This window comes from Setaria italica, chromosome IV (assembly GCF_000263155.2).
Source record: "Setaria italica strain Yugu1 chromosome IV, Setaria_italica_v2.0, whole genome shotgun sequence".
Taxonomy (NCBI): domain Eukaryota; kingdom Viridiplantae; phylum Streptophyta; class Magnoliopsida; order Poales; family Poaceae; genus Setaria; species Setaria italica.
In genome coordinates, this window is record NC_028453.1 from 11,472,467 (window position 1) to 11,487,380 (window position 14,914).

Genomic DNA, 14,914 nt, shown 5'->3' on the forward strand with positions numbered 1-14,914 from the left:
CCGTTTCGGCTTTTCAGCCGGCTTATAAGCTGAAGCGAACAGGCCCACAATCTTCTCCTCGTCCGTTCCGGCGCTCAGCCTGCCGCGGCTCGCCGGCTACCGGCGTCCGGCGGATTCCAGGGTTAGGCCGTGCTTTCGAGCAGACGCGGCCCCTGCCTATCCGAAAAGCCCCAAAAGGCAGCTTCGTTTTCCGTATCGCCCCTTTCAGCCTTCACCGTACAGTGTGCACGTCCACACCGAAACACAATAGCCAATAGGCACCGACCCGCGCGTGGGACCCGCGTGCAGCGGCTCGCGGCGCAGCTGCCCGTCTCCATCTCTGGCTCTCTCGCGTGCGTGACCGCGTACCGCACCTACTCGTGCAGTCGTGCCCAGAATCTACCTCCGCCCGTCAGACACACACGCACGGTGGCGAAAAGGAAACACAAAAAATACCACCGTCATCATCGGCGCGCACTGTGACGCCGTCGTCAGTGAAAAAGCCGTGCGGCCCAGATTTTACCTCCTCGCGCTTTCTACAAAGGGATCGGTCACGGATCCATCGCCCTTTCCTTGCTTCATTCTTGTTCTCCAAACCAAAGCCAAAGCCAACCAGCGCCGGCAATCTTTTTCCCACCCGCACCCACCCATCCGTTCCGTTCCCTACTCCCTTCCCCTTCCCCCGCTGCGAAGTATCCCCCGGGATCCCGTACGCCTACCCACTCTGTGTCCCCGCTACCTCTGCCAGCGCACAGCTCACACAGCCACACCCACGCGGGCCGCGGGTCTCCAGTCGCTGCCCGCCACGTGTCCATCTGGGTCCCGGCGCACACGCCGCGACGGCGCAGGCGGATCCGCCCACCGCCTCGCCCGTCTCCCGGTCCACCACACGCGCCGTCCCACTGGCTCCCGGGGTCCACCTGTCGTGGCCCCACGGGACAGCGAGAGTGTCTAGGTGTCGGTCTCCCAGAGCCTTGCGCGGATATCTCTCTCTCCTCCTCTACCCTGCGGATTTTTTTTCTCGCCTATAACTTCGCTTCCTTCCACCCCCGTGCGCTCTCGTCGTCTTCGCGAGGTCGAACCCCAACGCGAGGCAGCGAAACCCATCCCCCCTCGAAAGCAGAGTCGGCCAGTGCGAGGAGAGAGAGAATAGCGAGGGTGTGAGGCGGCGGAGGGCGCGATGAAGCTCAACGTCAAGACCCTGAAGGGCACCAGCTTCGAGATCGAGGCGAGCCCCGAGGAGTCGGTACGGACCCCCTTCCCTACTCACTCAAATCCGAGCGATTCCGTGCAATTCTCGCCCGTTTCGCCCGATTCGGGGGCGGTCCGATGCGATTTCGCGGTGGTCCGGTGCGGGGATTGCACCCTCGGCTGGTCGGGCCGCGGGGGGCGTTGATCTGAATCTAGGGTTTTTGTTTGGGGCCGTCCAGCCCAGCGGGCGATTGGGGTCGGTTGCCTTCTCGCGCTCTGGATTTCGAGTGTACGCTTCACATGGGATGCAGTTTAGGGTTTGTTGTGGGTGGGGGTTCGGTCGTGGTCCGTCGTGGGGTGTGTGTCCTTTGTAACTTCTGCAGTAGATAGTAATGCTGCGCGGCTGCTGCGCGGGATGGGTGATTCACCATGCCCCGGTGCTTGATTTGTGTTGCTTGGCTTCGTCTCTAGTCCTGCAGCCTACTCACTGCTCTGAGCTACTTCTGCAGGTTGCTGAGGTGAAGAAGATCATCGAGACCACCCAGGGTGAGGTCTACCCCGCGGACCAGCAGATGCTCATATACCAAGGGAAAATTCTCAAGGATGACACCACTTTGGAAAGCAACAAAGTGGCTGAGAACAGCTTCCTCGTTATAATGCTGTCCAAGGTATTTGACGCTATGGTTTGTTTTGTTGCAATGGATTGTGCAGTCAATAATTTAGTAATTCACTGGAAACTGATACTGGTTTGCTTGTAAATTATGCCTCATTCGAATTGAATATTATGGGTTGGTTCTGTTAGGCTTGCTTTCCTGTCCTATTTGACTTCCCCTGTTATTTGTACATGGTGCTGGTAAAGTAGTAAATATATTTGTTCACTGACGGTGCTCTAAGTTATAGTATTAGGTAACCAGGTGTCTTATTTACTGCTATTTGTTGCTATAGATGGTGCCATCATTCATTGCCATTGTAACGGATTTTTTTATGTTTCCATGTAAATTGTGCCATGTGTGAATGCTTTGCATGATTCTGTAGATCCATATTATTTGTATTCCACAGAAATGAAAAGTCAGATTCAACATAGGCAGATTTGAATTTCACCTCTAGCCTTTTCCAGTTTCTTCATATTAAATCTGCAATAACTTGTGATCACTAATATGTGAAATAGACAAGTTATGGACTGCATTTCAAATAAAATGCACCTCTAATTGCCTGAGCGATGAATTCATCATGCTTTCAAGGCAATAGCAACAACAGAAAGATCAAACGTTTCATAGTGTTGTGGATTTTATGTGCAGATGGATCATTGATTTTCATATTATTGGACAATTTCCATATCCTATTGTTAAACATTTTCCATTTCACAACTATAATAATTAGAATTGGCTCTGATTTATTGTATGAAGCTGCTATTAGCTTGTAATCTCTAATGTTCTATTCTAATCTCACATGCGTAACATGTAACTTTTAGGCTAAGGCGTCGTCAAGTGGAGCTTCTACCGCTGCTGCTGCAAAAGCCCCTGCAACACCAGTGAGTATTTATTTGATTCTGTTTCTGTTACTGTAGATTTCATTCTGTTAGTGTTCTTCTTCAAGGTTTCAGTCAAGAAATTCTTGGGCTGATGTATGTTAACAGTCCATATCTGATTGTCTTTATCATTCCGTGGGAACATAAATAACAAATGTCACTGCTGTAACTTGCTTATTTTTTATTTACAGCTTGTCCCTTTTCCTGCATAATTCCACCCTTTGTTTTTCTGCCCTCATTTTCACCAAACACATGCAAATCATGTGATGCCATATCAGTAGTGCTCCATTTCACAGCCCTGTTTGTTTGTATTGGCACTTTGGGGTGATGAATTAGCAGTGACTTTTGTCATTTCAGTCACTGAGTTTACACAAAGTCCCAAGAAAATTGGGAGCAATTATAAAATTTGAATCCTTTGGCTACTTCTGTCTGAGAATTATTGCATATGTTTGCTATCCATAGAAGCCTTTTTTACATACAAAAGGACATAAATACATACTATTTAACTTATATGTGAAATATGTTATTGTATTTGTTTTCTATAACATTTTTACAGAAATGTTTCTGATGTTCTGATGTGTTAATTCTGCAATAGGCCCAACCTGCTGCGCCTGCAGTCCCTGTTGCTTCAGTTGCAAGATCAACACCTCCACAAGCACCTGTTGCTCAAGCAGAAACGTGAGCCATCTCTCCCTGTCTCCCATCAACCTTTTGTGGTAGGGCTTCTCTTATGTTAATTGTTACTGTCTTTCACAGGGCTCCTCCAACTGCACAGCCTTCACCTGCAGCTGCTGCTGCTACTACTCCAGCTGCTACAGTTGCTGCATCGTAAGCCCCACTTAGAACCTTTATAGTCACTGTTTAGAAGCTGTCCAAGCATCTCTTTCAATTTTTTAGTAAGAACAGGCTTTTATAACTAAACTACAATTCTATGAGCGCATATGCTATGGACATTTTTGTTTACTTTTACATATTTTAGTTGTGTAAAAATCTTTTAAGTCCTGGTGTTGTGGATGGTATATTTAAATTGGACGCTAAGTAGAAACTAAATAAAATGTGTTTATATATATGTATATAAGCTATTTATTCAGCCTCAGTTCATCAATATTACTTCATACAGGATGGCTCATACTTGTGTCACTGAGTTTTATTCTCTTGTTCATAGATTAGAAAAATGAACCTTAAAGGTTTTCTTCATTCCTGTAATTCTCTGCTAGTATATTAAACTAATCCTACTCTTTCATGCGGATGTTGTACAGCAGTGATGCTGATGTGTACAGTCAGGCAGCTTCAAACCTTGTCTCTGGCAACAATCTGGAACAGACTATCCAACAGATTCTTGACATGGGTGGTGGTACTTGGGAACGTGATACTGTTATCCGTGCTCTTCGTGCTGCGTATAATAACCCTGAGAGGGCAATAGACTACCTGTATTCTGTAAGTTCCGTGTTAGCAAATTATTCAATGCATAACTTTCATACCCTGCCAATGATGTGCTCAATTGATTTTTTATCTTTATAAAGGATATTGAATGTTTGTCTTTGCAATACTTTTCTGGTTGCCTTGAGGAAAGATCATTTTGTTCTTTATAACCTCCCAAACAAAAACCTCTGCATGTGATGGCATTATGTCATTAGTGAAAGGAAAATGTACATAATATGTTAAGGTTCTTCAGCTTTTATTATTACTGGTGCAAAGGATTGCATTCAAATTGACACTGAAGCTACATATTGTTTGCCATTGGTAGGGAATTCCTGAGAATGTTGAGGCCCCGCCTGTTGCTCGAGCACCTGCATCTGGCCAACAAACAAATCCGCAAGCTCCACCTGCTCAGCCTGCAGTTGCACCACCAGTGCAGCCATCCGCTGCCTCTGCAGGGCCTAATGCAAATCCTCTAAACCTTTTTCCTCAGGTATGTGCTGTCAATGTACCTTGACATTTTTTATTAGTTTGGCATGGGATCTAGTATTTGAAGCTTTTACGATTATGTGAATATTGACTTTAGAAGCTATTCACTGTACCTATGTAATCTATGTTCATGCTAATCAATTGCCATCATGAGAAATGTCAGCTTGATGTTCATTTAGCCATATGATATTGCATCTATTATCTAGCTGTTACGCATGCCAGCAAATGCATGTATGATCAATGTTGTGTCCATTTCTCTCGGTGCAAAATGCAACTTATCCTTACAAAATGCATAAGCTACATGCCCCCCTTTTCCATGTCTGTCCTGAAAGCAATGTTCTCTTTCTATAATGTGATTTCTTTTGCCTGTTCTAATGCTAAATTCCTGAAAAAGGGTGTTCCAAGTGGTGGTGCGAATCCAGCTGCTGGTGCCGGTGCAGGAGCTGGTGCCCTTGATGCCTTGCGACAGCTTCCACAGGTAGTAGCTCCACAGCTTCTTACAGAAAAACAAGTCATTGATGCCCTGCAATGTGCTAACTGTTATTATATTTCCTTTTCAGTTTCAGGCACTGCTTCAATTGGTCCAGGCTAATCCTCAAATCTTACAGGTGCTTTTTCAAGTTTATTACATAATAATTTTTTGTTCTCCTTTTATGTTTGATAATCTTTCATGCGGCACGTGGTTAATGATTGTACAATTCTTTTGATTAACAGCCAATGCTTCAAGAGCTAGGCAAACAAAACCCACAAATCCTACGGTTGATCCAGGAAAATCAAGCTGAGTTTCTCCGCTTGGTGAATGAAAGTCCTGAGGGTGGCGCTGGAGGGTAAGTAATACCACATAATTTTTGAATTACCATGATAACTACATAGCAATATTTACATTATGCTCTGGTGGACCAGAAACATACTAGGTCAACTAGCAGCAGCAATGCCACAAGCGGTGCAAGTTACTCCGGAGGAACGGGAGGCTATCCAGCGGGTAAGATAGTTTTGCTCAAGTAATTGTGCCTTCATAATTATAAATATTCAGTTCTTTTGTTCGAATATAAGTTGAACAGACTAGGTAAGAGTGCAACTGAGGAAATCATGAACCATGTCACTATTACATAAGCGCACGCTTATGCACACTGGTGGTAGGCACTATCCAGAATGCACTAATCAAATTCATGTGGCAATCCCAAGTTCTAGTTGTAGCAATTTTTAAATTATTAAGATTTTGTATGCGAAATCCAGTAATTAGCATGCTTAGACATAGTTTGCTGTGTTTCTATGACATACTTTTGGAGGTGAGTGGGGATATGGATAGTGCACGCCAATATGTATAGTTGTATAGAAACTGATGTCCAACTAATTATATCGATATAGGGAAAGGGCAATTGCTGTGGTACTTGCATATCTGTTCGGACTACATACACTTTTTGCTACATGCTCTGCTTCTGGCTCTGAACACAGTACTCGGTGTATTGCTTGTTACGATGACCAGAATTTCCATTCAGAATCTTTATTGTGATCACATTGTGCACCAATCATAACATTGATTAATAGAATCATGTTCTATTTTCTTGCCTACTTACATTTATGTATTCTTGGACAGCTCGAGGGAATGGGGTTCAATCGTGAGCTTGTGCTGGAGGTCTTCTTTGCGTGTAACAAGGATGAGGAGCTCGCTGCTAACTACCTCCTGGATCATGGCCATGAGTTTGATGAGCAGCAGCAATAGATGCTAGATTGGTGATATCAGGGGTGGGAGTTGGGGAACTAAGGCAGAAGCAGAGCAGCTCAGTGTCGTTCTTGTGCCTTCTGACAGTTGAGAAATACCTGGTCGTCTGTGCAATGCTGCTGACTATCTTTTATTTCCATATGTGTTGGGAATGCTTTTTAAGTACATATTAATTCATATTAGTGTTACACCGTGTTGTGTGGCGCATCTTGTTCTTTGAGATGGAAACGAGATTGGTTTGGTTCTCCCGATGTCATGCAGTCGTCCTGTTGTGCAAAGGGTGTGCGCTCAGCTAGAATGCTGTTGCGTACTCGTCCTGTTGTGCAAAGGGAGTGCGCTCAGCTAGAATGCTGTTGCGTACTCCCTCCGTTCTAAATTAATTCATTTTGATTTTTCTAAATACATAACTTTTGCATTGTATCTGCACATCTAGATCCACAGCAAAAGTTATGAATTTAGAAAAATTAAAATGAACAGTAATTTGGGATGGAGTATTAGTAATCAGGTGCAAGAATGCGGATTCGGCTGGTTTATTGTTTCGATGGTTTACTTGGCCATATTTCAGATTCGGTGGTTTTTTTTACAACGATTTGGTCTGTGATGTTGGCCTGTGATAGTAACAGTGGTGCTAGGTGACGCTTGCCATTAGAAAAAAAAAATAGATCAACATAGGAGAACGTGGGTGGTTAGCGGCACGACCATACCTCCTACCCAAAAGCTCACTTCCTGCAGGGTTGCCATTAGACCTGCAGTTCCATACCATGGTTTGTGGCAGCAGGTACAACGTTTGCCATAGGCGAATATTACGGGACTTCGGGAGAAACTTTGCACAGCCTATCGATAACTTCACTTTGTTCTAGTCACTGTCTATAACATAAGAGCAATGCTAATAATTTAGCCAGCTGCTGGCTATATGACTTTGCTATAATATTTAAACCAATCTAATACCTTGTTATTCTTTACTTTCTCATTCTCTACTGAATTTATTGAAATCCGTATTGCAGCACGCTCTCAGCTCACCAGAAATCTGATGCGACAAGCCCGCCCATATCATCTTGGTATACTTGTTCTTAAATCTTAGGTAGAGCTCCAGCTCTGAAAAAATAGCTCCAATCCATAGATCCAGCTAGCTCCGCCATAGAGCTGCTCCACCGTGGATCTAATATCTCAAAAAGCGTTTGGTACAGCTCCATTCTTATCTTTATCTCACTGGCAATTTGGGCCCATTCATCAGAATAAAAAAATATCTTCTTCCTGGCGCTGTAGCACACATGGTTGAGGTACTGGCGGGCACGGCCTCGCGCGCGTTGGCGGGCGCGGCCACGCCGGCGGCTAGGCGACCTCGCGCGCACGGGCGGGCGCGGCCGCGCCGGCGGCTTGGCGGCCGGGTGCGGGGCGGGGCTTCGGCGGGCGGGGCGGTGCTCCGACAGGCGGAGCGGGGCGGCGGGCGGGCGCGGCCTCACCGGCGGTCGGGTGTGGGGCGGGGCTCCGGCGGGCGGGACGGCGCTCTGGCAGGCGGCGTGCTGGCTGGCGCGGCCCCGCCGGTGGCCAGGCGGGCGGGTGCGGGGGGCTTCGGCGGGCGGGCGGAGCTCCGACGGGCGGAGCGGGGCGGCGGGCGGGCGCGGCCTCACCGGCGGCCAGGACGGCGCTCGAGCGGGCGGGACGCGCGGGTACGGGGCGGCGGTCCGGCGGGCGGGGCGCGGCGGGGCTGCGGCGAGCGGGGCGCGGCCATGGCAGCGCGAGAGGAAGCTGTGAAGAAATAGAACGAACTGGTCATTTTCCACTAATGAGTGGCAGTGGTGGGTAATTTCCTCCAACTCCACCAAATTTGATTTCGTGGAGCACCCCCTGAGGTGCTCCACCAAATCCATGGATCTGGAGGTAGATCCACCGTTTTCGTGGAGCAGATCCGTGGTGGAGTTGCTGGATCTAAAACCGTTTGGCTGAAAAAATCTAGAGCAGAGCTATTTTTGAGGATCTGGAGCTGCGTGGAGCTCTACCAAACAGGCCCTTAATCCTCAACACCTCCTTGCATACATCGGAAAGCAACCGCACGGAAGACTGGATGCACTGTTGGGCTCGTGCTCCTCGTGCAGAAAGGAGTCGTGCTCAGGCTCAAGCTAAACTCACCGTCGTGGCCTCATCTTTACACACACAAGATCAAGACGTGCCCATGCATGATTGCATCGCGGGTGGTGTCCCACGGGCAGGTCAGGACATGGTCGACAGCTCAAGCGCAACGCCCCAGCGGCAGACGTGATCGGTCGGCCGGAATGTCTGCATGTGGGAAAACATTGCTATTTTTTTTATTTTTTTTGAAAAGAAAAACAGCGCTAGTTTGGAACGGAAGTATGTAACACCGCTGGCGCTGGGTCCCTAAGATTTTTCACTTTCGCAGCAGTGGGACACCGGGAGAGTTCCTGTAGCACTATTGGCCGGGGCCATTAGTCGACGCGCGCTCGTCGAAAGGGTTAGCAGCGACTGAACGGTCCTTTTACTGTTCCTCCTCTCCCCTCGTTCTTCTTTCTTTTTGTTTCCATATTCCCCTTCGCACGGAAATGCACCAGACCACCCCGCCGCTGCTGGCCTCAACCACAGCCAGCGGTGACCATGCCACCGTGCCGCTCCGCCTACCTCTCACCCCCGTTGTAGCACCCCGCCCTTCCCTAACTGTTGCCGTGATTCACCCCCACCGCCCGCACCATCTATCGAGGATACTTCACCACCCGGCCGGCAGCGCCATCGCAGCCTGGCCTCACCGCCCGGCAACCCACAACCACCGCTAGGCCACTGCCGTCCCCAACCATCCTCTAAGGCCGCCGGCGATTGGAGTCCTCCGAACCCAACAACCCCAAATCCCTAACCCTAATTCCTCCACAATCGCTGGCGGCCAGCTGCCCGCAGCCGCTCCATTCACCTCCCACCGCGGCAGCCTTCACCCGGCCATTGTAGTCCTTGAGCAGTCGCCGTCTGAAGGAAGGGGACGGAGGGGCGAAAGCTTGGAACGGATAGGTTCGCACGTGCGTAGGGTCTTTGCGCGACGCGTGTCCGTTCATTGTAGTTGGGTAGTAGCGCATGCCCAATAGGGATTTTCAGGGGCGGATCCAGCATGGGGTTGGGGTGTTTAGACCCGGCAACCTACCGAGGGGGGGTGCCCGAGGCAGTGTTTTGATTGGTGGGGCTCGTCAAGATCAGGAACTCGAAGGTAAATGCAAATATACGATTTTGACAAGTTCGGGCCGTTGAATAGCGTAATATCTTACGTCCTGTGTGTTGGTTGGATTGAATTGCTTTGGAGGGGGTCCCTGCCTGTAACATCCGTAAAATTCACTAAAATCATCCGCTAAAAATTCGTCTTCAAAATCGTTTGACTGTTGAGCTCCCGGAAACCCCTTCCTACCCGGCGATTTCGCCATCTCGGCACCCAACGCCGGCAACCATCTTTTCTTCCTCCGCAAATTTTGCCGCATGCTCGTCAAAAATCCGTCACGTGTGCCCGACCGTTTTCCGCATCTTTCACCAACTCTCCCTTTCTTCTCTCTCTTTCTTTTTCCCTTTTCCCTTTTTTTCTCTCCTTTTCTTTTCCTTCTCTCTCTCTTCCTTCTTCTTCCTTCCTCCTTCTTCTTCCTTCCTCTTTCTCCTTTCTTCCTGGCCGAGTGCACGCCTGCTCCTCCCCTAGCGCCTGACCACCCTGGGCCCCCTCCCCTAGCCGGCCCCCAGCGCCACTCCCCACGTCGGTGTGACAACCGACCCCCAAATCTCTCCAGTTAATCTTAATCCGCGTCCTTGATCCCTATCTCACCCTTCCCGAGTTTAAGTACTCAACCTCCAGTCCGGTCCCGACCCCTGAGACCCAACCCCTCTTCGCTGGCCTCCAGTTCCGACCTCGCCGACCCCAACTCACCTGCCGGATCCTTCTAAGTCTTTCCCCCAACACCTCCCTTCAGTCTGACCGGTGGACCCACGAGATCTTTCCCCCAGATCTCCCGCTACAGGGGCACTCGAGTTGCATGCCCGCTTCAGAGTTCCCCCGCCGCGTGGCTCAACTCCTCCGACGTCCGCCGCTCCGCCTCGTCTTCGGCCCGCGACCGAATGGATTCTTGCGCCCTCCTCCCCAATCGCAGCAGAAGCCCCTCTGCAACCTTTCTGCAGCACCTCGCCGCCCGCGCCCATCATCACATCGCCAGATCCCGGCCGTAGAGCCCGATGTCGCCCGTCTTTTCCGTCACCTCGCCACAGTCGCGCCGCCTGGTCTTCGCTACCCGACGATTCCTCCTCCGCCAACCCCGACCACGGTAGCGACAGCTCCTTTTCCCACCCTGTCACAAGCCGCCCGACAATCTGTTACTCCGCGCTCGCCCGCGCGCCCGCAGCCGCCTGTCTTCTCACCTGTGCGCCCTCGTTCCTAGCGCCGTTATCCCGGTCACTTCCATCAGCTCCACCGCACGACGACGCCCGCCTCCGCCAAATCTCAACCACCGGCAAACCCGCGCCTGCACCGCCCTGACGCCAGAGCCCAATGACCGCTGGCGTCATCCCCGAAGTCCTGCTCCACCGCCCTCGTCGCTCAATCACCGCCCGGGCAGAGCACTCCATTGCTTCTTCCCTGGCCTTCGCGCCGCTCCCCTTCTCACTCCCGCGCCGCTATAAAAAGGGAATGTGCAAGCCCCGCCGGAGTCCCCTTCGCCATCGCTGCCCTCCCGCCATTTCTCTTGCTCCCTGTTCAAGCTCCCAGCGCTACCACACTAAGTCCCTGAGGAACTCTCCTCTCCGCTCCACACCGTTTCCCCAATCTACCCAGCCGCTTGCTCCTCCGTGTTGCGTAAGAGCTTACTTATGATCCACAAGAAGCACCGCCGCCGCCGGAGCACCGCCGGACATCGCCGCTGCAAGCCTTAGTGTTCCAGTTCCTCCGCCCGAACCTGCTCTTTCCCGACCCCAAGCTTTCCTTGTAAGACAAAGGTAAGCTGCTGACCCCTTTTTCCGCCTCGTCCGACCCTTCTGTTCGTCCGACCCCTTTTCTGCCTCGTCCGACCCTTCTGTTCGTCCGAACCCTTGTCCGCCTCATCCGACCCCTCTTATCCGCCCGACCCCGGTTCCGTCTCGCCCGACCCTGTCTGTTCCGCCGACCCTTTTCCGCCTCGCCCGAGGACTCGGTTGTATTCTTTTTCTTTGAACCGAGGGTGTATGTGTAAAACTTGGGGACCTTTCAGCGTTGAGTCTGAGGACCCCTAGCACATCAAATCCTCTAGATTAAGGGTCAGATCATAAGTTCCTTTCCCCGACCCTTACCTCTTGATCTCCACCAACTCCTTTGAACTTTCCCACCCTCCTGTATCTTGTCACAAGTTTCTGGGCTCATACTTGCAAGTGTTGCTGTTGAAATAACCGTCTATACTAACTAATGCATTGCATTCGTGTAGAGCTGTGTCTCGCCGACGGCTACTACGAACTGCACCCGGCGCCAGAAGACGACGGTGTAGCCGAGCTCCTGCCCCCAGAAGCCGAAGCCGCCCAAGCAGAAGAGCAGCTTCCTCCTTTCTCGCTTGAAGGCAAGCCCCGGATGCATGAAACCCCTACGTTTTCCAAACTTGCGCATGCCTCCTTTAACATGCTTGTGTATTTATGTATAGGAGTTGTTTGGAACCATAGATGCATGACTTAGTTTTTCCCATGATCTGAACACTAGCTGTTGGACCGAGTAGATGCTTTGCTTAAATAGGAAACGGTAAAAGCCGAGTGATTTCTGTCACTCGCGAGTTGTAGGAGTTGGTTGTTTACCTTCTGCTACAACTATAAGGACGATGGACGGGGCAGGGTTTGAGGTAATTCTTTGGTGGACGCATGATTGCCCCGTCTGTCTATGAAACTTGCTAAGGCCCGACAGTGGTGGTGTTCGTGATCAAGTGTTTGAAGGTACTAATCTCATACCTAGTATGGGATGGGGAAGCCTAGTACCTGATTGAACTAGGGCGTGACTTATACCCCTGCTGTCCCTGGAACGAGGTTCCCATGGTGCATCATGTGGGTGCAAGTGCGGTCACAGGACGGTAGAGGTTGGGACTGTGGAGCATTGCATGCCAAGGGAAGTTTGGACCTGACACACGCCTGGGAATTGATGGGGACGGCCGACACAGGAAGCGGCCCTTGTGGTGCGCGGATGTCGTGAGATTAGGTTCGCCATGCATGGTTAAGAAACTCGAATCGATTCGTCTGCCTCTCACAGTTTGAGACTGCTTGATCTCTATGTCACCCTGAGTAAATAAGGAATCTGATGATGACATGGTTTTGTTGATGATATATATACCTTTTTGGTTGGTTCTATGATTGCTTAGAATAGGTTGCAAAACTTAGACCGGACAATGAACTTAGAACCGGAGCTAAAACTTGAAAATAGGATTTTACTTAGTGCTTCTTGGCAAACAAACCCCCTCAGCCAAAGAGCCTTGCATGTCTAGAAGTGGTGGAGTAGTTACTCCCTGTCGGTTAAGTTTTGTTGAGCTTAGTAGCTTAGCCTTGTTGTGGCTCCTATTTTTCAGGTGAAGTTGCTGCTCCCGAGTCCTCTTCCGCTGGCACTTGGCTGCCCCAGCTCCCTCCGGGTTGGACGGTCGAGTGGGATTCCTCCTCGGACGGCGAGGAGAGGGATCACTGACGTCTTGGATGGCCTCACCAAGGACATCCAACCCCTGCGTTTAGCTTCCGCTCGTTTTTGCCTTCTGTCTGTTTTCTTTTGAACCTTGTAAAACTCTGATGTTTATTTCATAATCAAACTAAATGGTTAAGTTGTTAACTCGGTGGACTTGTTGTATTCGCTGGAACCGCTCACCTTCGTGTGGGTTTGCTAAATGGTCCTGTTCAAGTGGTTAAATCAGAAGAAATCCGACGGCACTTCGTGTTTACTCGGTTTAGGCATGAGCATCGCGTATTATGTGGCTAAATCATGTTTAACCAAGTAGATCCGAAGTGGATCCGCCACAGCTGGTACTAGAGCAGGTTTAGCAATACAGAGAACACAACAAGCCCTAACACTTCTTTGAAAAGATAAAAGTTGCAAGAAACTCTTTGAAAAAAAAAATTCTCGTACGATCGTTAAGGATGACTTTAGTACGAGAGGCCCTAGGGGATTTTGGGGTTGTTTTAGGTGGCTAATATTTTATCTGGTTATCTTGCTAACCCTTCCAGCACTTCGCCACATTTATCATACGTGTGCCGAGTTCCGCATCACGAGTATGCGAGGGTTGATAGGGAGTTCTATTCAAAGGACCCTATCATCGCGGTTGTTTTCGCCCACGTCTATCATACGTGCGCAGGTTCCGTATGTAATCCATACGAAGGTTGGTATGGTTCAATTCCAACGAACCTATCAGCACGGTTGTTCGCCACGTCTATTATACGTGCGCTGATTCCGCATCGCGAGTATGCGAAGGGTTATACGGTTCCATTCAAAGGGAACCTATTTCCACGGTTGAGTGCTGTCCATGCAGCCTTGAACGCATGGGTGCCGTTCCTATAGTGAGCGGTAATGTTTGGGAATGCTTTCGTGGGTGCTGGCACGAAAGGTTCGTGTGGTGGTGTTTTTCTGCAGGTGCACTAACCGCGTTCGCTTAGGAGACGTTGCTAGAACTGACTAGCTATTATAGGGAGAGACGTAATTGTTGCCTTGCCACCGGCACTGACCGCGTAAGACCAAGTTTTGGCAGTTGTTTTGGTTGAGAACGAGGTAGGCTGTGCATGCGACATAAGCAAAGCTGTAAAGTCACCCTCCTCAAAAGCAACCTTGCTCGGAGAGCTCTTCTTCAGTTCTAAGGATTTCTAGTTCTTCCAGTTTGTTCTCGGTTAAAACCGTATGCTTTCTCTGTCCGACCCCTGACCTTTGGAGTCTATCTCACGTGGTTTTGGTTTCTTGGTTCCAGATGGCCGTCCCCGGACACGTTCTGTTTGGAGCGGATGGCACCTTCCATTCCACGTGTCTACACTTCGAGGGCTTCCCCGCGATCTTGTGGGATACCTTGAAATGGTTCGGGTATCAGTCCCCACCGTTGTACGCGGGACGACTGTACCTGGAGCAAGGCGTCCAGATGTGCAACGTACAGGCGGTAGTACCTCCTCCTCCTGTGCGACCCGACTGGCCCTCGTTCGGGATATCAGCATATGGTCTTGCCCCAGAAGACACCTGGGAGTCCGCCGCCCTTCAGCTCCTTATTCGTTTCTGTCAGTTACACCCACTGGAGGTCACCCTAGACCCCATCGGCCTGTTCCCTGCCAGGAACCGGTTGGATCCGGCGTGGCTCGACCGCGTCGAAAATATCGAGGTGCTGGCCACCACCTACTCTATGGTCACCATCTCCACCAACATCCGGTGTATGACAGCCCTCTATCGGCTGATCGAGCTCCAAGGAAGAGCCATGACCATTCTTGCTCGGACCGCCGTGGATGCCCAAGGACACCTCCAGGCAGCCAGAAGAGACCTGGTAGGCCAAACCTATCAGCTTATCCAACGAGGCGTTCAGATACATGACATGCAAGACAGAATCTCCGAGCTCGAAGGAGAAGTAGCCGACCTGGTGGACGGCATGATCGAGCTA

At 50.2% G+C, this 14,914-nt stretch overlaps 1 protein-coding gene across 2 annotated transcripts; it reads left to right on the forward strand.

Moving 5' to 3' along the window:
• Positions 1 to 1,021: 1,021 nt before the first annotated feature.
• LOC101786843 (ubiquitin receptor RAD23d) lies at positions 1,022 to 6,574 on the forward strand. Of its 2 annotated transcripts, none has more exons than XM_004965126.4 (12): positions 1,022 to 1,225; positions 1,680 to 1,838; positions 2,642 to 2,701; positions 3,294 to 3,376; positions 3,455 to 3,526; positions 3,958 to 4,135; positions 4,446 to 4,610; positions 5,001 to 5,084; positions 5,167 to 5,214; positions 5,321 to 5,433; positions 5,510 to 5,588; positions 6,204 to 6,574. In XM_004965126.4, the coding sequence occupies exons 1-12, from the start codon at positions 1,160 to 1,162 to the stop codon at positions 6,327 to 6,329; spliced, it is 1,233 nt and encodes a 410-aa protein (XP_004965183.1). In that variant the 5' UTR covers positions 1,022 to 1,159; the 3' UTR covers positions 6,330 to 6,574. The 2 variants fall into 2 exon arrangements, with proteins under 2 accessions (XP_004965183.1, XP_014660620.1); XM_014805134.2 differs by having other exon boundaries at positions 3,961 to 4,135.
• The last annotated feature ends 8,340 nt before the right edge of the window (positions 6,575 to 14,914 follow it).

What these genes read in the sequence shown, in the direction of transcription:
- LOC101786843 (XM_004965126.4), top strand. Translation starts at nt 1,160, where the DNA reads ATGAAGCTCAACGTCAAGACCCTGAAGGGCACCAGCTTCGAGATCGAG. An exon ending in AGGCGAGCCCCGAGGAGTCG is followed by an intron (nt 1,226 to 1,679) that starts GTACGGACCCCC and finishes CTACTTCTGCAG; the next exon opens with GTTGCTGAGGTGAAGAAGAT. An exon ending in TCGTTATAATGCTGTCCAAG is followed by an intron (nt 1,839 to 2,641) that starts GTATTTGACGCT and finishes TGTAACTTTTAG; the next exon opens with GCTAAGGCGTCGTCAAGTGG.